Here is a 26,144-nt window from a genome sequence, read left to right as displayed (position 1 = left end):
CCCTCTCGCTGTGAGGCGCCAGTGCTAGGGACTATTTTCAGCTGCGTATTAATGGACATTTGTTGAGTGTTTGTGGCAGCGGGGTGGTGCGTGTGCGGTTGTGCTCACTGTCGGCAGGGCGGCCCACGCCTCGTTGCTCGGGGCGAAGAAGGTGAAGCTGCCCGGACCTTCGATCTCCTCCCTCAGCTGGGCTCGCTCAGAGTACATCTGAGTGGTGGAGGCACCGACGACACCCAGAGTGTTGTAGATGTTCACCAGAGGCAGCGCTGCACACACACACACACACACGCACATTAGCTATGGTATCCTGACCTTCTGCAGAACTGTGGGGAGTGAGGTGGAGTCAAATGAAGTCAACTTCATTTGTATAGCACATTTAAGAACAACAGGAGAGACAAACCAACAACAAGTAAAAAGGGACTTGTCGTCACCAAAGCTGCCATTTTAAGAGTTATAAGCATAATTCGAAGATTATCAGGATATAATCATGAATCGCAATTAGTTTTGCAGCACAATCATGACATGAAATGTTGATATCCTCCTGTGCCCAGTATGGATGAAGCATTACGTTGTAATTCAACTCAATTCAGTGGCTGCTACAGTGTTTGCAAGGGCAACAGTACACATAAAATGGCCCCCTCATGTTGATTTGAATGGTGATTTTTATTTCTATGGCTTGATCTCATTTGTCAACATTTCCTCTTCAATTCGTGATGAACTGTCCGATCACTGTCAGCTGAAAGGATGAACAGGCTGTATGCCTTCCTGTTAATGAATGCATCTCCCTCTTATTCATTTAGCGGTTTCCTCGTGGACTAGCAAAGAAAGCCTCAATGTTCTGAGTCCTGAATGCTGTGTGCATTTTGTGTTGAGTGCCGAGGGTCATAGGTCAGAAGTCATACCAGCAGGACAGCCCTTCTCTCCAGGAATCTTCTCATAACCAGGACAGCACTCATAGGTGATCACCCTGCAGCAGGAAACAACACAAGAAGACACATGAGGGTCATATCACCTATCAAACCCTCCGCTTCCTGTCCTCCTTCCTCTTGTTCAGGACTCGGTATGTGTGTTGAACAGCCTTCTTATACCTTCAGCTTAACTAATGTTCCTTCATGTTCTACAGATTTCAGCCTCGGGAGGAAAACCTTCTCTATAAAACTCTCAGATTCCACCTGAGAACCTTGTAACCTTTCTATAATATTTCTGGAGACACATAAATTCCTGTCTAGCTATAATGATGGTAATAAAGTTATGTGCACAAAATGCTGATGAACAGACTGTGACAATTGTTTCCATGAGATCATAAAAAAGAGCTCCCCATATTAATCTACTTTACATGACAGTAAATGTTATTTCTTCATCCTAAGGAAAACGTTGTTTAGAGTTTGATGGATGTCTGGATCCTTCTGAGGACTGAACCTGGATCAGAGTCTCTGGACCTGCTCCTCTTTTAGGCCCAGTCAGCAATCTACTTTCAAGTTGTGCAGATCTTATATGTTATCTGTATAACAGTTTTCTTCATCGCAACTTCACGGAGCCGCTCTGATCAGAAACACAGGCAGCAGCTCCTGATTGGTCCAACAGTTTCCTCCAGCTGCCAATATGTCTCTTCCAGAGGCTGGATATTATTGTCAGTTGGCCATCTTTAATGTACACAACAAAGAATGGGGAATTGTAACTATGGTACGTGTACACAACAAACATGGAGACAGTAGTAACTATGGTACCTGTACACAACAAACATGGAGACAGTCGTAACTATGGTACCTGTACCCAACAAACATGGAGATAGTAATAACTATGGTACCTGTACACAACAAACATGGAGACAGTAGTAACTATGGTACCTGTACCCAACAAACATGGAGATAGTAATAACTATGGTACCTGTACACAACAAACATGGAGACAGTAGTAACTATGGTACCTGTACACAACAAACATGGAGATAGTAATAACTATGGTACCTGTACACAACAAACATGGAGACAGTAGTAACTATGGTACCTGTACACAACAAACATGGAGACAGCTGTAACTATGGTACCTGTATCCAACAAACATGGAGACAGTAGTAACTATGGTACCTGTACACAACAAACATGGAGACAGCTGTAACTATGGTACCTGTATCCAACAAACATGGAGACAGTAGTAACTATGGTACCTGTACACAACAAACATGGAGACAGTCGTAACTATGGTACCTGTACCCAACAAACATGGAGACAGTAGTAACTATGGTACCTGTACACAACAAACATGGAGACAGCTGTAACTATGGTACCTGTATCCAACAAACATGGAGACAGTAGTAACTATGGTACCTGTACACAACAAACATGGAGACAGTCGTAACTATGGTACCTGTACCCAACAAACATGGAGACAGCTGTAACTATGGTACCTGTATCCAACAAACATGGAGACAGTAGTAACTATGGTACCTGTACACAACAAACATGGAGACAGTAGTAACTATGGTACCTGTACACAACAAACATGGAGACAGTAGTAACTATGGTACCTGTACACAACAAACATGGAGATAGTAATAACTATGGTACCTGTACACAACAAACATGGAGACAGTAGTAACTATGGTACCTGTACACAACAAACATGGAGACAGCTGTAACTATGGTACCTGTATCCAACAAACATGGAGACAGTAGTAACTATGGTACCTGTACACAACAAATAGGAGACAGCCGTAACTATGGTACCTGTACACAACAAACATGGAGACAACTACGGACTGTCTTCCTGTATTCAACCAAATCCTGCACCAACGTGAATGATCAAAGCAACAGAAACCAGAACGCTGCCAATACCAAAATCTGTTTATGGAGAGGTTTGCTGTTTGACGGGAAGCGTCTTGAATTAGAATCACTGACTGAGGAGAGAACCGGAACAGAGAGACGTGGGAGAAGTCAGAGCTGGTTTAGGTGGGGGACCAGCTCAGTGGAGGAAGCAAAGGGTTTGGAGATTCTTCCATCTACCAAGGTCCCTCTGCAACAAGCAGGTCAAGCTACCAGATCAGTAGACCTGTAAACCACCAGACAAGCAGACCACCAGACCAGTAGAAAAGCACACCAGGTAGACCACCACACCAGCAAACCACCACAGCACTAACTAGACCACCAGGCCAGAAAACCACCAGACTAGCAGAGAACCAGATCAGTAGAAAACAGACCAGGTAGAACAGCAGACCACCAAACCACCAGACCTGTACACCCAAAGAAGGAGACACCAAAATGCTTAGAGGACATACAAAATTAAAAAGAAAACTGACTACAATGTTTGTAGTTTTATTGATTAAAACTAACATAAATCAGGTTTCAGAATGAACACTGGTTTGGTGTGAAAATACTTCTAGAACTTGTTTCAATTTCTCTGTAGATATATGCGTTTCATAGCGTTGTGTTCCAGGAAGATTTGTCACATGTGGACTGTAATGAAGCATGGAAGGCGGGCTGAGCCCTTCATGACTTCCTGTAGAGATTTCCATAATAAATGTGGTTCAGCCGCCTGCCGTCATAAAGCTCATTTCCTTAGAGAGAAGAAGAATGTGCAGCCAGATCAGACAAGCACCGCCAGGAAAAACACTAAACCACCAGGAGCCTCCACCAGGCTCCTCACAGCTTGATCACTCCTACAAAATAAAATGTCACAGAGCCTCAGACAGGAAGAGAGTTTTATGTGACTGGCTGTCAATGAGTTAATGAATGTCATAATGTTTTATGAGCATGAATACTAGAAGATCACATAGAAATCAGCAGGTTTTAATATTCATTCTGGTATCTGTCTTGACTTGTTGAAATCATTTTACAATATTGGCAATGCCACAGGTTTCATCTTTAAACTTTAAATATAACCAGAGAGACATGTATGTTTATTGTCATCCCTGTAATAAATGCAGCTACTTCAAATTTCACAAAAAAAAATTACACTGTGTAAAAATAATTATTATATTTCAAGGAGAAGTCAATGATTCTGACAAAAACCCCCAAACAAATCCCCTCCAGAGTTACCGAATATGACAAGAATATGGATTATATCTATGACTAAAGAGAGATCCATGACAAGATGCAGAGGTGGTTTTGAGCAAAGTAAAGTCTGTGACACTGGATAAAGGTCAGGGTTTCTGGTTATCCCCCCTACCACCAAACCATCAGAACAGCCAGACCACTAAACCACCAGACGATCAGACCACCAGACTACCACATCAGCAGACCATTAGAACGCCAGACCAGTAGAACATAAGACCAGTAAACCACTAGATCTGCAAAACCAAGCTGACTACTCAAAAGTAAAGCAAGAAGACAAGATGTAAGAATCAATGTCTCTACTTTAACTGGATGGGTTGTCTCAATTTCTCAGTCTCTGAGAGTCTACGTCCCTCTGTGTCTGTCTCTCAGTGTTCCTGTCTCAGTCTCTCAGTGTGTTATTCTCTCAGTTTCTCATTCATTCAGTGTCTCTGTGTCTCAGTCTCTATCCCTCAGTTTCTCTTAGAAGTCTCTCTGTGTCGTAGTGTTTCTGGGTCTCTGTGTGTCAGTCTCTCAAAAACACAGGTCAATCAATGTCTCAGTGTCTCAGTGTCTTAATCACTCAATGTCTCAGTGTCTCAGCAGCTTCTTTAATGAAATCTAATTTATCGTCTGGAGACAGAAGAAGGAAAATGTCCAGATCTGCTGCAACCTCTGATCACGCAGCAGTAAAATGTAAACAGATGGAGATCAGCTACTGATATGTGTATTTGTGTGCACGTGTGTGTGTATGTGCATGCATGTGCTTGCTTGCATGTGTGTGTGTGTGTGTTGGCACACACATTGGACTGATTATCAAACCAGATGGAAACTCGACTCCCGTTTGGTCTTCACATAAACAAAGATGGCCGCCATGGATTTCTGACAAAACAAACAGAGCGAGGTCGCAGTAATTCAGCCGGCGAGGTCGAAGCTGCTGGAAAGAAACGTTCCAGAAACATCCAGCAGAGAAAAATACACCTTTTACTGCAGTCTGTCAGTCAAACACGAAGCTGCTACCAAACTAAAGAAGGCTAAATGACATTCACAGAGACATTGTGTAATGTGTTGGACAAAGAATAAAGTCTTTCTATAAAGACAGACAGATGGACAGAAGACAAGAGACACAAAACTAAACTAAGAACAAAGAAAGTACCTAGCACAGGTTGTAATATTCTACTGTGTTGATCTTTGAATGCACCACGTCACCCGTAGATTAAACTGGGATTAAACGTTGAACACCTAGAGGTGCCAGGATGGCTCAGTGGTAGAGTACCTCACCCACATATCGAGGCTGAAGTCCTCACCGCAGTGGCCCGGGGTTCGACTCTGACCGGCGGCCCTTTCTGCAATGTCGTCTCCATCTCCCCCCTTTCACTCTTGCTCTCTCTCTCTCAATAAAAGGCAAAAATGTCCCCAAAAAATTACTTAAAAAAAAAAAAATCCAGGAAGGTCTGCTTAATATTCTGAAGCACAGACAACCATGTAAATAAAAAAATACATTGAAATTATATAAATGAATCTTCCAGTATATCGACTGTCTGTGTTCATCAGGGTACTAGACTGGGGACCCTGAACTCTGAGGGTGCGTTCAGACTGCACCTTTCCGTTGACAGACCAGTGCCGGACGAGGGAAGGCGTATCTGGTGCATGGGGGAGTTGCCTTTGCAGACGCAGCCAGCAGCCATTGAAATCATTATTATATTGCAAAATGGATCCCGTTATAATTCGGTCCCTGCATATAAACAAAGGAACTGATCGTAATGATTAATTGCAATGATTAACCTTTCCTCGATGTTTTGTTTAAATCGGCTTTTTATATGTGCTTTACCCGGTCGTACCAAAACGGCGATTTTATTGGCCAACATCAGAGTAGTTTATTTGCATATATTTGCATGACGGATCTGTCAACGCCTGAAAAGTTGAAAATGTTTTTTTTTCTTTCTCCGGAGCGGACCCGCAATTCATTTCGGCATAACGTGATGCAAGCACGTGCAAAGTCAATGAGGTCCGTCGATGGAAAGGTACAGTCTGAACAGCCCATGTTTCTATTCGGATACTTGTTAGTACACCTCCATGTAGTACAAAGTGTACAGCACTTGCATTGTGCGTGAATTTCAAGAGGGTAGCGTCTCAAATTGAACATGGCTTTTGTGCACCTACCTAACATTTCACCACTTATCCTCTTTTTCATGGTAAGATACCGCCAACATTTAACTGCGATTACTGCCTACCAAAATATCTGCTTGTGTGACATAAAACTGAGCAATGAATGCGATGTTACTTGTACTTGCTTGTATGCTCCTGCTCTTTTATGTGAGGTGGCAAGTACCTGTACGCCATCTTGGCTACCCCAACGATGGCTCCTGGTGTGAAGCTGTTAACAAAGTAAGCTTCCATAATCAGTGGCGGCGCCAGAGTATTTTTTCTGGTTCAACTACGGTGGGGCTAACTCATATGGCGGTGGGGCTCAAATCAATGCCAGAATTTCAATGTGAATATATAACAACACCCAGTGGCGCCGCAAGCAGGAATCCTGTACGCACTGTGCGTACTTTTTTTGAAGGTGAAAAAATCAGCGGGTGACACCAAACAACTTCTGCCCAAGCAAGTCAGAGCTTTTCTTTCTCTCACACAGTGACCTGGAGAGACGCAGCCGCATTTGAGAGGACGATCGCGTGTGTGTGCGCAATTGCGCATAGAGTGTGTTGGACCCTCTCCACTACACAATACAGCTCGGCTCTAGTCTCGTCACCTCTCTGCTGCTGAGCACTGTGGGCCGAGCCAATGCATGTCTCTCTCCCCGGGCCGGGAGAGTTATCATACCGTACTGTGCGTGTGTGTCCAAGCGTGTGTGTGCGTGCGTGGAGTGCTCACAAGCGTGTGCTTGTGTTTAGGGCGGGGATGGAGGGCACAAAAAACTATTTGCACCGGGGCCTATCACCATGATATACGCTACTGATTTCACTGATACTGAAAACATTAGATTTTTCCATTTGTTGTTGTATTTGCCGTTTCTGTGCGTACATTGAAATTGAATCCTGCCGGCGCCGCTGACAACACCCTCCCACAGCTATAAACACGCACACAGTGAGAGAGAGAGACAGAGACAGCGAAACGTGAATAGTTACGTTAACAGCCGGGACCCGAGTGGTCATCTTCCCCTGCAGGTGTCAATGGTGCGTCCGTAGTTTTATCCAACACGCCCGCCACCGCCATCTGTTGTTCCGTCCGACGACGTTTAAAAACAAATTTATCCATGATAAATTTTGACCAGCTTACTAACGTTAACTTAACGTGAGTGACTATAAGCTGCTAACGCTAACTGCTAGAGCCAGATAGCTTACAAACTAGTAGCCTACTGTCTCTGTGTCGAGCATACACTAAAAGCGGGCTCACATGAGTGACGTTGACGTACGGACAGTACAGTCTGTTAATGAACCCAGATCAGTGACAGTTGTCATCGCAGCTGCCTGAATGCCGTTACGACGTGACGTGGTGGTACTGTTGGACTCCGCACTTTTCTTGGTAATTTAGTTGTTGTTTTTTTCTTGGTGGTTTTATGGTAGGGCTAATGGTAGGGCTAACACAATTCTCGATGGGACTATAGCCCAACCAAGCCCCACCCTGGCACCGCCGCTGTCCATAATTCAAGGTCAACTTTACAGCTAAGTGTTAAAGTAGTCTGAGGCTGGCTTTACACAACAAAGCTCCCAGGTGAAACTGACAAAATATTTTATCAGATATGCCTTTCGATGGAATTTTTGGGGCTTAAAAACGCAAAAAATGAAGCCACACTCCAGAGTGGAAATCTTACAAACACTCGACCGTCGCGTTCCCGTCTAAAGGGTTGAAAATGCAAAAGTGTGCTCTGAGCTGCTCACGCTGGCTGTCATCACGTACGTGTTGACGTCACATCCATGTGCAGTACAGCCAAACAACAACAAATATGTCAGATTATTTCCGTCAGTCAGACATTCAAGTTGCCCTTGCTGCTCTGATATCCATTCAGGAGTCATTTCAGCAAATAAGCCGAGTAATGACAGATAATATAACAGAACAGAGAAGGCGCATTAATTACCTCTGGCAATTTGTTTGATGCACCAATTTGTCAGAAGCAATTTGTCCATACAGCTATGGATAAGACCCGGGCGGAAGAACCAGTCCATTGAACCAGTCCAAAGAACTTCGCCTTTGTTCAAGGAGAAGTTGACAACAGAGCATGGCGTTAAAACTTTTGCATGTCCAAAGATCCGCTTGTCGCCTTGAGTGAGGAACTTCGCCCATACATAGAGGGCGAAATAACTAACATGGGTCCTGAAAAAGGTAGCGTGTACTTTATATTATTGAAGTGAGGAGGGATGTCTAAGGAAAACACCTTTGGCTTATCACGGCCGACTGTGTCGGTCATCGTCAGACAAACGTCCACCTCGGTCCGAAATACATCCGGTTTCCATTTACTGTGCCCGAGGCAGAGGAACTTGTGTCCGGATCATGGATGCCCCAATGTTTGGGAGCAGTAGACGGGACACATTGACATAAATCAGCCAGCCGTCAACACCATGGATTACATAAATAGGAACCACAGGTTCTCCCTGAATGTCCAAGCTAAGGAGAGAAGTAGAAGGAAGGCTCAGGTGTTTACCACCTAGTAGGGTTGCACGGTATACCGGTACTAATTTGGTACCGGGGTACTGAGGCATTTAAAACGGTACTGTATTGCATTTGGACGGGACCGGTACTTGCAGCGCCGCCGGCAGCGCCCGCAACAGCGCGGCGAACTCGCCGCGTGACGTCACTGCGTTGTAACAGCTGAGAGGACGAGGAGCGAGCCGCAGCTTGGGGAGATAAAAAGAAAAAGCAAGCAAGCCGGAGGAAACAGTTGGCAAGTTAGCGAGCAGCGTGGACTGGAGCAACAAACGGAGCAGGAGGAAAGCTTGGAGAGCGCGAGAGAGAAAGAGAGCGCGAGCGAGCGAAGCACGGAGAGGAGACTGGCTGCTGCAACCGTCACCACGCCGCAACTTGCGGACAAACCAGCGCCGCGAAGTGCGATATGGCAGTACTTTAGCTTAAAACAAATGCGCAAGGCGAGGCAGTTAACGCCGATGCACCACTGTGTAAACGGCGTTTAAAACATGCATGGCTAACGGCGGAAACACCTCCGACTTAAAGGACCAGCACCCAGACCTGCACACTGAGCTCAGGGAACGACAGGTCATTTACTCAGGAAAAAAAACCACATTCAGTGCTAAAAGCAAGCGCCATCGCCCTTCACTCTTAACAAAAGTAGCTCTGGAAGAAAACAAATAGAGCTGGTTTATTTATATTATTATATTTTATATTATATAATTGTATTTATATTTTCACATTTTTAAAATTGTGTGCATTAGAAAAGCTTGTCTTTGTGGTATTTTATTTGCTGATTAATATGTTATTGTTCTAAGATTTTCTATTAAAATAAAGTCAGTAATGACATTTTTTGCGTTTTCTTTTTATTTGAAAAAGTATCGAAAAGTATCGAAAAGTACCGAAACACATGTTGGTACCGGTAACGGTACCAACATGTTGGTATCGTGACAACACTACCACCTAGCTACCTGGCATGCTTACTACATCAAATTTCACACACTTTTGCGTCACCGTGTGCAGATTTCCACCCAAAGACGCTAGTTTAAACGCAGAATAAAAAGTGGGAACGCAACGCCACTTGCGGTTTGTTTTCAGAGTGTTGTCATGTAAAGCTAGCCTGAGTCTCACTTTTCAGAACCAGAGGTTGCTGCCTGGTCTGGTTATGAGTACACCATAGTTCCTGCTGACTACACTACTGTCAGTGTGAAAGCACTCAAAATATCAAGTGTAAGACAGCGGTGGAGACACACTATAAGACTTGATCAGAGTCCCCAATCTAGGACCCTGTGAACCCTGAGTTGCTGGCAAGATGCTTGAAGAATAAACAGTAGCTACTTAAGTCTAGAAGTTACTGTAACATCTACTGAATGAAGTGATTCTGTCAGAGAGACACTGAGGTTTGTTGTTGAACATTTCTGCTGACAGAAGTTAGTTTTAGGATGGGGGGGGGGGGGGGGGGGACTTGGAGGTCTCAGGGGAGTTGTCAAGCCTGTGAGTTATGAGGAAAGTTATGAGTCTTCCTTCTGCTGCCCTCTGACCTGCAGCCTTCTCCACAGAAACACACTGACACACAAACACAGGACTCAAACATCTACTTTAACTATCACAGTGTGTGCGTGTGTGTGTGTGTGTGTGTGTGTGTGTGTGTGTGTGTGTGTGTGTGTGTGTGTGTGTGTGTGTGTGTGGATTTGCAGATTCACTTCCGACAGAAACTCTCACTTCCTCTTTTTTTTCCAATTTGCTGAGCTGAAAGAATCTATTTGTGAGAAACTTTTTAAAGCTGCGTTCAACATCCTGTAGAGTTTAATAAACACACAGAAATATGTGGACAAATACACAAGCTACTGCACATTTTCAGGCAGCCTGAAACACATGAAGGGATATGTAAGTTAAAAACTCTCAAAGGTGCTGCAGACACTTTTCACTGTTTGATGATAGCTGCCAACAGACAGACAACCGGACCCTGTTCGACCAGCAGCCCTCAATACATCCTTCACTATGCAGTCCTGATGACAGATGAATCACTTTGACTGTTAAAACGCTGAAGCAGCTGTTTCCATAGAAACCAAATACACAGGTCGGATATAGACCTAGACTCAGCAGATTATGTATATTGAGGGGGGGGGGGGGGGGGGGGGGTGGCAACCGGGTGTCAGCTACTGATATGTGTGGAACTGTCACATGTGAGCACAAAAATTGCAAAGAATATGGACCAGCTAGATCCTTCTCTGATTATCAGACTTGTTTTCGTACAGAAATCATTAATAAGCTAAGAATTATCAATGTGGTAAGTTTGTGCAACGTTTCCAACTGAGCCGTACTCACTGTATAAATTCAACTAAATGGACGGACATCTGTTATATTTGGTGGAAAAAGCCAGTATCTATACAAAAGAAAATCTCAAGGCTATGAATCTCTTGACGTTTAAAATATTGTACTTTGCTGTCGTGTCCAAGACGTTCAATGTAGAGGCAAAGTGGAAAGTTTAAATTTCATATCACGGATAGAATGGGTGGGCACCCATCTACCTCCAAACACTGGTCAAACCACACGCCTGACTACTTCAGCTGGCCGGCTGGTAAACTCTTCTCTGTTCTGGCGCCTCAGTGGTGGAACGAACTCCCTACCGATGTCAGGACATGAACCCTCATTTTATTCGGGGATGTATGTCACAGGAATATATCAATAAATCTCCAACTTGTCATTTTTACTCTTCTTGTCCAGATGAAACAAACCAGATAACATGTTCATCCAGATATAACATGTTCATCAGAGCTAACTGTTTTAACCGTTTACACTCTTAACTAAGCTATTTGCTGGCTATAGCTTTATCATACAGACCATATAAATAAAAAGGAATAGAACAAACATTCCCATTTAAATCAACGTAGCGAGATGGTCGGACCACCAGCCATTTTTATGTGTACCATTGCCATAGCGACCATTGGGACACTTGAAAGTAAACCAACTGGCGGTACGTGGTGGTTAGAGTACGCCTATCAGTGGAGTTGTCACGTTTCGAAGGATAGAGAGACGGAAAAAATAAGTGAAATTTAACAACTTAATGATTCATCCACACACGCTTATCGCACCGTAGTAAACAACTAACAATTAGTATTGTCAAGTGGTGTTTTATAAGAAGTGTACCATTAAAGCAGTGGAATTAGCAAGGACAGCTGCCCAGCCAGCTAGCTGACTAATTCTGTCAATCACTGGTTAGACAAAAAGACAATGAATGATGCTACTGAAAAGCGGCAACGCTGGGTCAGTCCCTCTGCCTCACTCCCTGCTGGAGAAGTACAAGATACTCAGCTAACTAGCTCTCGAGCTGCCTAGTTAACTATCTACCTAGCTTACAAATTATCTAACTAGGTACCTTAACTGACTAAATTCTACCAAGCTAACTAGCTACATATCTACACTGCTACCTAACTACCTACTAATCTACCTAACTACCTACCTAGCAAACTACATACGTATCTAACTACCTATCTAACTGCTCAAATAGCTACATAGCTACATATCTGCCTAACAACCTTTAAAACTAGCTTACCCACGGCCTCATCGGCCACGTGACGTATTCAATGAGCGTCAGAAATCTGATTAAATCAATGCATCAAAACAACTAAGAAAGTTGAACTTTTGCTCTTCTCGCATATTTACACGACTCTTCAACAAGTGAAGTTGCTGCATCTTAATCATGTTGATGTGTATAACGGCGGCCTCTTACGAGCAACTACGGTGTTTTATCTTCTTTGGATCTACGCTTTGAGCTTGTTAAAGATGACGGTGGCGTGTCGCCCTGGTAACACATCTTCACTACGTCTTTTCCTCCTCTGGTGCTCGGAGCGTTTAGATAGAACGCCGTATCGCCTCGTCTCTCTTCTGATGCGGCTCTGTGACGACCTCCGTTGGCGTCTCAGAGGCGGAATATTCTGTTACCCCCTTCCGCAAGGAAAAGGCCGTCTAAAAGGGGCTACTTTCTTGTGTCGTCAAATAACCACTGAAAACTGTTCAATGTCAGTTCTACTTCTTCTATTTCTATGGTTCAGACATGCCTACTACATGTTGAGGTTCTGTCCTCTCTGTCATGTTCACAGCTTTGTGAATTACTCAACAATGTGTTAATGGAAGAGTTTGAGAAAGTTCAATCACACACGACAAACACTCACACACACACACACACACACACACACACACACACACGTGTGTGTGTTTCATCAGGGTGATAGGGAGGTGTGTGAAGAAAGACGCCGTGAGAGCAGACTGGAAGAGTTCAGGTGATTATCACATTTACAAGAGGAACGTTTTACTGCCAGTCACACACACACACACACACGCACACACACACTATATTCCTGCTCAGCTCATGCGGAGTGAGATCTGCGACACAGCTGGTCCACTGCTGCTAGGGCCTCATTAATAATGTGTGTGTGTGTGTTTTCTTTCAGTCTGACTGAAGTCTCTTTGTTTCTCTCACTGGAGTCTGAAAGCATCAGACTCTACTTCAGCCAGTATCAGAGTACTGCATTCACAGCTGTACTGCAGTTAAAGTATATGCAGGCACAAGTTAAAGCGTCTAGACGGACTGAAGGGCTCTGACACAAACTAAAATCCACCCTAGACCGTTCTGCACAACAGGGTCTCACAGCAGTTTGTGAAACATTCACAAAATGTATTTATTTTGTCCAAACCTAACGTTGGTTTTGTTGCTTAACTTATTTTGAAAGTAATACTTGGCAACACAAAAGAAATGGAAAATTGATGTTTAAATTTGGAGACTATTTTTGTTTTCTCTGATGAACATTCTTTACAAGCCGCAGATTTCTCTCTCACGTTTGGTTTCATATCTCTATAGGGACTACTTCATCGTTGACATTTCAGCTGATGGAGGTGATAACGAGGATCATTTTTACTCATTATTGTACTAAGATGCTGCAACCCTGTCTCCTAAAGTCACGGCCCCTCACAACTAAGCTACATTGTGAATTTCTTGTGGAGGGAAAGGTATTTTGTCATGGATTACGTTTGCTGATGACGTATCACAAATGAGTTTCACAGGAGTCTGTGGGAGTCCACATAGGGAGGAGGTCTGGGTGGTGGATGGCTAAAAAAACACAGGACTTCCACCAGGAGACTGATGCTTGCAAGTAGTTTAGTCATGTTTTTGTTTTCATTTCATTTTAATCCATGATGTTTCTAAACTTAATCAAGTAGTTTTGTTACTTAAACATAACCATGTAGTTTTTAAGTGTGTTTTGTGTCGTTTTGTTCATTAATCTCATGTTTAAAACTGAGACCGATTGGTCTGGAAAAATTGAAAGTGTGGTTTAGTTGTATGGGAACGTAATATAGTTGATCAGGAATTAAGTGTCAAATCTCAGATGTCAGAGTTTGTCACAAGCACCACCGGCTCTTCAACCTTTAACACAAATAGTTTTGAATCAGAATTTCCTGTTCAACATCACAGCAAACAGACATCACTACACTTCCCAAAGCAGATTTAAAAACCTCCACCATTAACATCCATGTCCACTGTACAGTCTTCTTCGTTTGTTCTGCTAATAGAAGACGAGCTCTGCAGCAGAAAGCTTTACAATCATCAGGACTTTACTATGAAGACATGAAACACTTCGGAGGAGTACAAACTGTCGTACGTGTCCTTTAAGTGACCCTGTCAACATATTGTGGTAAACTGACACTGGAGGGTATTTTCTTCTCCCGAGGTTAAAGAAGAGGTGAGGACACCTCTGGAGAGACATTCCTCTGTCCACCAACACAAACGCAGTGTGTCCAGCAGGACTCAAGTCAAACTGCAGACGCAAACCTCAACTCAGTTCAACATCAACCTGGAAAAATAATGACATTTTCAATCCAAACTAGCTTTTTCTTATTTTCAATATTTTTCTGGAGCTATCACGAGAGCAAGAAATGAAACATGAAATTGGACTGGTATTTTCCAGACGGACTCACGTAGGTTTCCCACAGATCTTGCGATGGTACCACTGTTTGCAGTTGGTGAAATATTTCTTATTGGTGCCTTTAAGCTGCTGCATCGCACAAACGTTTGGTCTGAAAGACAAGAGATCAGAAACATGAGACAATGATGACTTTAATGATCTGAACATGAATATAGAAACATGAGCATAAAAACTGGGGTGAGATAAAATCTCTTCATTCATTCATGAATTTACCCTTGTTTGAGGGTCAGAATTTAAAATGCAGGAGATTAAACAAGTAAATACATGTTTTATAATAAATCAGAAGTGAATTATTATTACTGTAAACTTATGAAGTTCTATTATTGATAAGGAAGACTGGACATTAACATGGATTCTATCACTACAACTACATTAGAACATCACATGAAGTTAACACACAAAACAATAAACATCTCTCATTAATAGGGGTTATTAATATAACCAATGTTCCTGTTCATGATTCATCATATTAACCTGAGCTCAGGTTTAGTAACTCTACAAAGCCTGATCACCCTGATTATTACTAATATGATCATTTCATAGCATAAACACATAAATGATCGGATATGGAAATGATCAAAGTTCAAAGGCTAATCACAACTTTTCATATATATATATATCTTAAAATTATGTATTATTTGACTGTTCATATCAACAACAGCAACAGGAATCTACAGGTTATATTATTATTATTATAAAAATAGGAGATACATATTGATAGTTGACTGTAAGGAAATTAATGTGATAATAAAACAGCCATAATGTTGAATAAAGTCGCTAAGCATCATTTACATATTAAAACGATTATTATCATAAATTATGATGAACTCATTCTAAAACCGCTATTATGAAAGAAATGCATGTAATAATAAAACAACCCTAACAGTTTAATAAAGTCACTGAGCATCATATTCAAACGAGAATAAATATTATTAGATAAGATTATGAGCTCGTTCCTTGAAGGCGTTAGTATGAAGGAAATGAACGTAATAATAAAACCAACACAACGATGACATTCCAGACTCTCTACGGTAACTTTAAACCCGGCTCGGCTCGGCTCAGCTCGGGTAACTCACCCCTGCGACCGGCCTCGGATCCGGCTGTGCTGCAGGACCGCCTGGTACGGAGACCGGGCAACACACACGGTCAGAACCAGGGACAGACCCAGAACCAGCACACACGCGTTCATCGTTAACGGGAGCCGGAATCCTACACGTCGTCTTCTGGTTCTTTATTCTGCCTTCTCTTCTCCAACTCCTCTTTCTTCTTCTTCCTCTTCTTCTTATCCTCCGCAGTCTCTAGGATCCAGGAGGGGAGAGACTTTTAAACCAGAGGAGGAGGACGAGGACGAGGAGGAGGGGGAGGAGGAGGAGGAGGAGGAGCTGGCCGGACACCGAAGAAGTGAACTCCTTCCATTCAGTCAAAAGTCTCTGAAGCATCATCAGGTTAAGTGTTTGAAGGGATCAGTTCATCGAGTTCAAGGAAGCCAGAGAGAAGCAGAGCTGCTGCTGAAAGAAACAAACAGAAACCAAAGAAAGACAGGAACAAACAAACAAATAATCACAGACACAAACAAAAAGAAGATAGAAAGAAAAACACAGAAAAGGAAAGACACTAAAACAAACACACAAAAGGAAATAATAAAACAAATGGACAAAAAAGAGACAGAATGTTTGACAAAAACAGTTTAAACTGACAAATGCAGGAGACTATTCATAAATAGACTAATAATATCACTGACTGGAATCAGCTACATGTGTATTCTATTAAATTCACGTGTTGCTTATTGTAGGAGCCAAACTGAGTCTGTCTGTGTAATTGTTTATCCTAAACACGCTCTTCTGGTTTCTGTTATTTCCGGTCATGAACACCTGGGTGTGGGTTTCCCTCATGTACCTGTTGGGTTGCACGGCGGTGCTCGTTAGACAAAGAGGGTGAGTGGGGCTCCGATATTTTCTGTTCACTGTGCTGTTTTGTTTTCATATTTTAACATAATTTGCCTCAATAAATACTTTAAAATGGAACTGGAGTGATGGATGAATTCACTGATTGCTTCACAGTTAACTGAGACTCTTAGTGGCATTAAAACATTAAATAATAGTCACTACACTGATATACATCCTTATGACTGTATGACAATATTTAAGCCTCATTCTTCTTGCCCCGCCAATCAATCTATATTCTCATCATTTCATATATTCTCTCCTCATATTCTCATAATTACTTTCCGCTACTTTTATATCTCTGCCGAGGTTACAGCAAAAATAATCAGTCTGAAATCAAGTATATTCTTTTCTATACATTCATTTGATATAATACACCAATGTAATTATCGTCAGATCTCTGGTGATCTAGATGCAGTGATATCAGAAGTCTGTTAATTAACAATAATAATAATTTAACTGTGTTGCTTTTAGTCTATATTATATGGTAACTTCTTTCTATTTGTCCAATGTTTCAGTTTGTAAAACTGCCGCTCTGCCGACAGGAGACTGGTCCAGGTTTACGATTGGTCAGATGCTGTAAACTCCGCCCCTTTCTCCATCTCTTTCAGTCAGAACCACACTCCAGCTGAGATTGGATGGTTTTAACAGATGAACCAGCAGCTGCTTTCTCTCTGACCTCGGATCAGTCATGTGACCCAAACTGATCTGTAAACATGAAGGTTCCGACCAAAATCAAGTGTTTTAAATGTTTGTCTTCAGTTTCCTGAGTAACGAAACAAACATGGAACATACTTTTACCTGCTTTGTTTTTCTTGTGTTTGACGATAATATAAAGACAATCCAATGTGATCATATTAAAAACATTAACAGTACTCAAAGACTTTATTTATATTTAACATGTCAGATATGAAGTGAGAAATCTAAATACAATCTTATGAAAAACAAAACAAACAACAATATTTCAAAGTGTAATTTTATCGTAATGCATCTTATAAATGAAGGTTTTCACGTCACAATTCTCCTTTCTTTGTCGTAAATGCAGTATTGTCACTCGTAACAAAGTATCTCTTGTACTTTTACTGCAGTAGAAGACCTGAGTACTTTCTTCTTCCTGCTCTGATTGAAGCCAGCTGTGGAACAGAAAAAGTCAAACAATAAACAAACACAAACATGGAAAGTTCCTGAACGGCTGCAGGGTGGTTCGCGGTGTTTAAACCTGCGGTCTGTTCCTCTTCAAGTCAAACTCTGTTTCACTTGAAGTGGGACGAAGACATTTACTGCATAGACAGTACTAGATAGCAGGGCTGGCCCAAGCCTTTTGGGGGCCCTAAGCAGAATTTGAATTGGGCCCCCCCTTCCACCACCATGGAGTCACCTGTGCTTGATTATTGACACAAATGTAACAATATAATGTTACATTATAAATTGTATTAATACAGTGACGGATTATGAACTACTGTCCCTCTGAGCAAAGATGCAAAACAACCCCACCCACCACCCTATTTGTGCAAAAGTGGGTGCAAATGGAGGAGGGTGGAGGGGTCTGATCTGAATTTGGTAGATGTGATTTCCTGTATTCTGGTGCATTTTGGAGATGGCCAGCTGGAGAATGGCAATACCTAAATTTGCTTAGCTCGCTTATGCCTCGGACCAGCCCTGCTAGATAGAGACACTTTTCTGTCATGCACAATGTTTGAACTTTATCAGCCAGCACTGGTTGATGTCTGAGGATAGGGACAATTGGTGGACCGCATCACTTTCAGTGTAACTTGAACCCTCAGAGCCCTGCAGGATCACCAGTCATCCCGGCCAAGTTAAGATACAAGGCGGCAACCTCCGGTCCTGAAGACAATTTTAATTGAATGAATTAATTATTATTCAATAATAACTAGGGATGCAACGGTTCTCAATATAATATTGAACCGTACGGTACAGCATGCACGGTTCAATACGCATTTGTGAATTGAGGTATTTCCGGTTTTGCAATAAAATTTCACTAATTTCTCGTTTCCATCCTTGTATCTCTGAATTGGCTATGTTGCTTGATCTGCGCTACACTTTTCAGCACTAATGTAATTCCCAAATCCGGCCCGCAAGAGCAAAGTGTCCAGCCTGGCGGACCCAGTGACACTATGCAATAACCTGCCATAAGGTGAAATAAAGAGTTCTGTAAAGTTGGAAATATATTCACAGATTCTGGATCAATAAATCTGAAGTGAAACGTTTTCAAACACAAATGATGCCTCTTTCCCACCGTCATATCATAGACTACGAGCTACAAGCACCAAAACCCAGATTTTTTACATAAATAAGCCGTCCGAGCTAGACGGAGAACATTGGTCTCTATGTGCAGCTGGCAGCCGGGCGAGTGCGCAGGGACCGTCTGCAAGTTACAAGACAAAAGCAAGATGCTCCAAACAAAAACCATTAACTCCACTGTTATACAATATTTTTTTCCTCTTGTGCACCACTTGCTGTAGTGCTGTTGTTTTTTGTTGTTGATCAAAATATTCTCCAGGGGCATTCAAATAAATAAATCGTTGATATTGGACTTATTTTCTTTCAAGTGTACATTTTTTATCTGTCCCTCAACACAGGCTATGACTACTACTACTACTATCTGCTACTACAACCAACTACCACTGGTAGTACTAATCACTACAATAATAATACTTCAAATAATAGCAGCAACAATAATAACATTTGCACATAAAACAATGTTTAGTGATCCAATGAAAAAAAAACACACAATTTGGCCCTCGACTTGGCAACCTGGACATAATTTGGCCCTCAGTGAAAACTAATTGGGGAACCCTGGAAGGCTCAGCACTGTGTTTTAGTCATCTTTTCTTGAATGCTTAAACTCCTCAACCCCACTTAGTATGTCAACATTTTGTATTAGTACCAGCAGTTTGTAAGAAATTGTTCAGTAATTGATGTCATATTTTGGTTCTCAAAATTCACCAAATTGATGCATTAAAATGAAATCTATTAAAAAATTTCTCCCGGGGGGGCATGCCCCCAAACGCCCCTACAAGATCGCAAGCCCCCCCACGATAGAATTCTGTGGGAAACACTGCTATTGGTACTCAAAACTGGTAGATCGGACCCTTAGTCATGATTGATTCTTGGCTGGACCAATTACAGCAGAGGGGCGATGCCCGACAGTGTACAAGCATTGTCACAAAAAAGTTTGTTTTCATTCATAGGCTTCATTGTCTTTCCATCGATACCTGGTGGGCCGGTCTCGGCTGAAAATACCCGGGCCGATTTTTGGTCCCAGTCCAGCCCTGTATATAGGCTAATGAAGTACAGGTATTTTTTTATTTAAAACAGTGACATTATGTTTAATGGTGTTTATATTTACAACACTTTGTGTTTTAAATATGTACATATTTCAAGTACATTTGCTTTTGAAATTGTTTTACCCCTTTTATCCTTTACCAGTTGTCAAGGCTAAGAAGCACTTTTTTATTTGAAAGTGTTACATTTTTTTAACATATTTTTTTTTCTATTATACAATACACGTGAATGTGTCTGAATGTAAAAAAGAAATATTTTTTTAATATATAAATAGCAATTTTCTCCTTGCGCACAAAATGTGTACGGAACAGAACCAAAACCGTAACCCAAGAACCGAGGTACGTATTGAACCGAGGGCTAACTATTGTTGCATCCCTAATAATAACTAACAAGTAGACACACACTGCTGAGCTGCATCTCCAATTAATCTTGCAGATAATGTAAAGCACTTCTACTGTTGTCCCCCCTAAAAGAAAGACAAAGACGGGTCTATGCAGATTCTTTGATCCTTGACCCTGATTACAGAAACCAGGTCTCTTGTTTACATGATGCTGAAGGAAACCAGATGACTGCAGTAAATCTGTGACAGAAGTGATGTAGAAGTAAAAAAGTTTAGTTACTTTTTAAAAGTTCTTCAAGAACAGAAGACAGAAATAAAACACCTAAAACTCTCCAGATGATTTCAGAGTGACGGGGAACATGGACAGAGGAAAGCCATCTGTTAGAAGAGTGGTCTCTTATGAGCAGCGTTTCTCCATTAGAAGGTTTGTTTCTCTGTCAGATGTGGGTGGTGTCGTCAGCATAGAGGTGAACATAGACGGAAAGTATTCAGACCACAGAGACTATGTGGGTCGACTCAGATGAAGTCAGACACAAAGAGGGTCTGAAGGTAATTATCAGTCAGTGTGTGTTTGCAGGCGTAGCTTCACAAAGCAGCCTGCTCTCCTAACTAGGTTCCCACACAACTAAACTACACGGTGACTTATGTTTCGAAGGAAATGTTATTTTGGGAAAGGATTACGTTAGCTCTTGATGTATCACAAATTATTTTCAAATTAGTCTGTGGCAGTCCAAGTAGTTTTGATGCCTTTATGTAGTCCTTGGAAACATAATTGAGGATGCAGTTAAGATGTATGGGGGATGTAAATTTGAAGAGACAGAGTTGTACAAACAGGAGGCATTGCTTTGCTGAGCAGACCCACCTTTTTAGTTGACGTAATGGATCTGAACACAGAGAAAAGATGTGTGGGCGGGCAACCTCTGGTTCTGAAAAGTGAACCCAAGTCACACATCATTTTATATCATCATGAAGGACTTGGATATCAACAGGTTTTTGGATATGAACAAAACAAAACCTCTTCAAGAAGGTGGTTTGGAGGAATGAACGAGGGAAACCGAGTTCACACAGTCCAACAAGTCCAGCCTTGCTTTATATTGTTGTAAATGTGACCTGCAGCTCTTGCCGTTCCTTTTTTCCTATTGAACATGATAAACAACATGTATCGACCTGTCAAACACAGCAGAGATGATGTCGGATTCGCAGACCTGGGGCCTCATGTATCAATGTTGCGTACGCACAAAAACGTGGCGTACGTAATTTTCCACGCCAACGTTCAGATGTATCAAAAGTGAAATGAGCGTGGAAATGTGGGGTGTCCCACGCCAGCTTCATGGCTGGCGTACGCACGTTTCTACAGCTATTGTTCCTTTGGCGACACTCTGAGGTGATGCTGGGAAACTGTTAATTATGTGAAAACAATTAGTCCTCAGAGTAATGTGCACATCAGAGACACATTAATGGACAATTAACACACACGTGTTTGCAATCATATGGATGGATATAAAAGCATGCGCAAAGTGATGAAAAAATGGCATTAACAATGGCAGCCTTGGCCTTGTTAGAAGCCATCGCAAACGGTAACATCAGACGTGAGAGGGTGTTTAGAGAACGGGAGGATATGTTAGCAAATGGCTAACTGGCTCGTGAGTCGTTTTAAGTTGCAGAGGCCAGTGTTACTGGAGCTGTGCGCAGAGCTGCGGCCGGCCCTAGAAAGAAACACAGCCAGGAGCCAGGGGTTGTCCGTGCCCACACAGGTGCTGACCACTCTGGGGTTTCTGGCAACAGGAGCCTTCCAGAGGGAACTGGCCGACCGGTCAGGAGTGTGCCAGTCCACTCTGAGCCGAGCCATGCCAGCTGTGTGGGACGGAATCAGAATGTCATCCAGGTAGCCTACATCAAATTCCCATACAATGCTGTTGAACAGGCCAACATTAAAGCGCAATTTGCAGCAAGAGCCGGTTTCCCTAATGTAATCGGAGCTATTGACTGCACACATGTTGCTGTAAGCGCCATCACAGGATGAATTTGTTTTTGTCAACAAGAAACATTTTCATTCAATAAATGTTCAAATAATATGTGATGCACAAATGCAGCTCACCAACATCGTGGCAAGGTGGCCTGGTTCAACGCTCATTCATTCTTACTAATAGCATGGTTGGTAACAGGCTGGAGGCTGGCACGGTGCGCGATGGGTGGCTTCTCAGTGAGTAAATGTATCCGTTTAATTGCGCCCGGAGTGTAAATCAGCACAATGCCCATTTGGGCACGTGCATTCAAATATGTGCATTTGTTTTTCCCTGGTGAAAATAGAGCGGCAGAGCTATCTAACAAGCCCTTTATTGTCTCCTTGTGTTCAGTATTTGTGTCGATAAACGCGTGCGTAAAGTTGGAAATGTCACTCTGCAGTAGCCACGCCGCATTTCTGCAGTCATTAATATATATAATAATATAATATATAATATATTGATATCCTCCTGTCCCCCCGCCCGTTGCGGTCACGCTTCGGCGGTGGGCCGAAATCCTCCGCTTCACCTCCACTTTCACGTCGGACCATTTCTTTTTTATTTCAGGGAGTGTGCGCTGCTCCGACCCCACAGCGTTCACTGCCTCACACACACGCTCCCACTCACATTTCTTTTTTTTTGTGTTTATGCCTGATGAGAGGCTACCAAATAATACTGGTCTTCGAGTCTCGACTTCGTTTAAGAGCATTTCGAGCTCAGACTCGGTGAAGTTGCGCTTCTTCCCTTTACTCATTTTGTAGATCTGATGGTGCAGAGAGGGGAATCCCCGGTGCAGGCCCTATTTAAATTCATTTGCATATTTAAATGGGGGCGTGGACAGGGAGGAGTTTAGCACTTCTACATGTGCGCTCAATTCCACGTTGATTGGGATGTACAAAGGAAAAGTGCTTGGATCCATGCGTACGCACACTTTGATACATCTGATTTTTTTTGTGCGTACGACAGTTTCTGGATTCTAGCGTACGCCATGTTTCAGTAGGAAATCCACGCAATTCTTAGTACATGAGGCCCCTGGTGATGAGGATGTGGCGATGAACTCGTCAAATGGACCAGACGATAGGCTGCTGGTAAGTGTTGAGCTGAATCTCAGGAATGGCTTAAAGAACTACACTTCCCAGAGCGCACCAGTGGCAGCAAACAGGGTGCTTGTCACCTGACCAGTCACCGTCACTAAGGGCATTCGACTTGAAGTAGCCACCTGCAGCGCACTACCTAACGTGATGTATTGTGGGTTGAAAGCGATGCATGATGGCTAGTATTTGTGTCCGACTTAGCAGCCGACTACAAAGATGTCACAGAGTCATGACCATATCACGTGAGCAAGTATTTAAGAGCCGCTCCTTGCAGCGCTATGCAGCGCTAGGCAGCGCGGTCTACGACGGCTGCAACCGGCTTGCCCACACCTCCGCTACAGCGGAATGTTTCTCTATTGGTTAAAAGTTCAATGACGTGTGTTCAGGTCCGCACTCGGTGGCACCTTGTGGTGAATTGATTTGCCTTTTTATTTTGGTCGCTTTGATCTCAACATATCCTCTTTGGTTTGCTGCTGTGTTCTATCGCTTGAGCACCATAATCACGTTGACTTTGTTGTCCGACTTGACGGCGTTTGTCTACAGTCTCTTTTATAGCCCACCCCCTCAGACACCTGCAGCTCTCGTCGGCCTGATAAGTCAAGTCAAGTCAAGCCAAGACCATCCTGAACAAGGCTACTGATTTGGAGCATCTGTGAAGACATGGAGGTTCTCAGTCATTCAGACAAAGAAACTTCAGAGAGAAAGTTTCAGAAACTTTCAGTCCAAAGACTCCAATGGTTGGTGAAATGTTTTATTTACTTTCATGGTGTTTGAAATCCTTCTAAGTATGTCAAGTTTATGTTTAACTGCTGTAAAAATTGGGTATGGGACACATTGCAGCATTGACTTAATTTATTTTGTGTTAAATGGGTTTGCACTAAATACAAAAGGATAGTAAAAAGTTAAATGTTAAAACTTTACTCAAAAAATTGGAAAATTCATGAAATTCAGGTTTCTTTATTCCATTTAAAAGGCTTAAAATATATGAGCTTTTATAATGTTCTGATGGTTTCATTTCAATTCCACAGAGACAGAGGCCCGTGCTGGGATTGTATAGATACACTGGTTATGGAAAATGAGTCAATGATAGACATGACAGGGCCTGTCTCTCCATCTGCACTCCTTTTTTACTTTATTTTTTTTTTACCTTTGACCAATTCCCAGGCTAGAGACACTTCAGCCAGAACTCTGGGTTACTCTTTTTTAGTTAACACTATTGAATTCCTCTGGCATGTGGGGAAATTACTTCTAAAAGCAATGGAGGACAGTAGAGGGCGGTTTCTTGCAAGAGAAAGCAGAAACTTGAAAGCCTACTATGAGAGACTATGTCTCGTGGAAACTGCACTCATCACCTGGATCTAATCAAATTAAATGATTTAAGTCTATTGCATTACTACAAAAATGTGAATTCTATTGATTCGTAGGCACAGTCAAATGTGTGAATAACTTTAAGTGAAGGGGCCCTGTTTTAGTGGCAGCTGCATCGTTTAACAGAATACCGAACCGTTTGCATCAAAACGTGTCTAAATTTCTTTTAATTTAATTGTATACATCCTCATACGTATACAGAGATACAAACAAATAAATAAATAGTTTTTTTCCGATTGCTAAACGACAGTGGGCACAACTGCAGCAAAACTCAAACAGTCTGCACAGCAGCAGTTCATGTGGAACAAACTCCTCTTTCATAGCTTGAACACAGTTTTCAAAACTCTCCACACTTCTCTCCTGACTTTAACCACAACCTGCACAACACTGTGGATTTACAGCACTTTGTTCACATGTTAAACATACTGCTGCCAAAACTGTAAACCTTACATTCAACACAGGATGATTTCAGCCTGCTGACTTTCAAACACTGATGACTGCAATTTCTGCTGAAAGCCTCAGCAGGTGTCTGGTTTAAGACTTGGTAGTGAACACATACAGATATAGGGAAACAGAAGAAAGACCTTTTTCGGAACTGGACCAAGGGAGATGTGTTGGAGGCAGAAGAGTGGCAGGGAGACAGTTTGGTGGAGGGAGAAGATTGGCAGGGAGACAGGTTGGTGGAGGGAGAAGAGTGCTGCGTGGAGGAAGCCCGAGAAGAAGACAAAGAGTTGTAATTTCTGATGAAATAAGGGCCACACTGCTTGATCATGTTGTGGATATACAGTATATATATATATATATATATATATATATATATATATATTGAAAGAAACTGCTGATTTTCATTCCTTCTTGTTTTACCTAAAAAACTGGTTTGTTATAAAATAAAATGTTCATGTAAAAGTTTTGTGCTCTTTTCTTTAAAGAAAATATTGATTTGTGTGAAGTCACTCAAATGATTCAAACTGTAAAGATGACTTGTACACTGGTTAGCACTGGTCATCTCCCGCCTTGACTACTGCAACTCTCTCCTGGCTGGACTCCCGGCCTCGGCAACTAAACCATTGCAACGTATCCAGAACGCTGCAGCATGCCTCGTCTCCAATCTACCCAAATTCTCCCATGTGACCCCCCTCCTCCGTGACCTCCACTGGCTCCCTGTTGCAGCACGCGTCCAATTCAAGACGATGGCTCTGGCCTTCAGTGGCACTGGACACTAAGCCTGTCAACTCTCAGGATGAGGAAAACAAGCGACTCCTGCATGGTCTCTGCAGCCCACCAACTGGTACAACGGTGCTCCTACAGGCTGTTCAGATTCAGCTCCTGTTGTTATGTAACGAAGGGAGTCATTTGCATAGGCCGAACTCCTCTGATCATAGGAGATATCCAAGAGGGGGCGTTTCCCAACAGAGCGGGGAGAGCGCAGCCCGACTTACCGGTCATGGTGCT

General features: G+C 42.5%; 2 protein-coding genes across 2 annotated transcripts in view; one reads left to right on the top strand and one right to left on the bottom strand.

The window, feature by feature from the left end:
- tgfbi (transforming growth factor, beta-induced) overlaps positions 1-15,934 on the bottom strand; it is a 27,606-nt gene extending 11,672 nt beyond the window's left edge. Inside the window, exons 1-4 of the mRNA XM_084009341.1 lie at positions 15,715-15,934; positions 14,631-14,729; positions 903-967; positions 109-266 (exon numbers count right to left, since the gene is read on the bottom strand). Coding sequence (XP_083865467.1) covers positions 109-266; positions 903-967; positions 14,631-14,729; positions 15,715-15,827 — 435 coding nt within the window. The 5' untranslated portion in view covers positions 15,828-15,934. The remainder of the gene's footprint in view (positions 1-108; positions 267-902; positions 968-14,630; positions 14,730-15,714) is intronic.
- The window catches only part of LOC311013480 (complexin-2), a 656,754-nt gene that overhangs the window by 505,233 nt on the left and 125,377 nt on the right, over positions 1-26,144 (top strand). The window lies entirely within an intron of this gene.

The sequence above is a fragment of the Eutrigla gurnardus genome (genome assembly GCF_963514095.1).
Source record: "Eutrigla gurnardus genome assembly, chromosome: 5".
Classification (NCBI taxonomy): Eukaryota; Metazoa; Chordata; class Actinopteri; order Perciformes; family Triglidae; genus Eutrigla; species Eutrigla gurnardus.
This window is presented reverse-complemented; position numbering and strand designations above follow the sequence as displayed.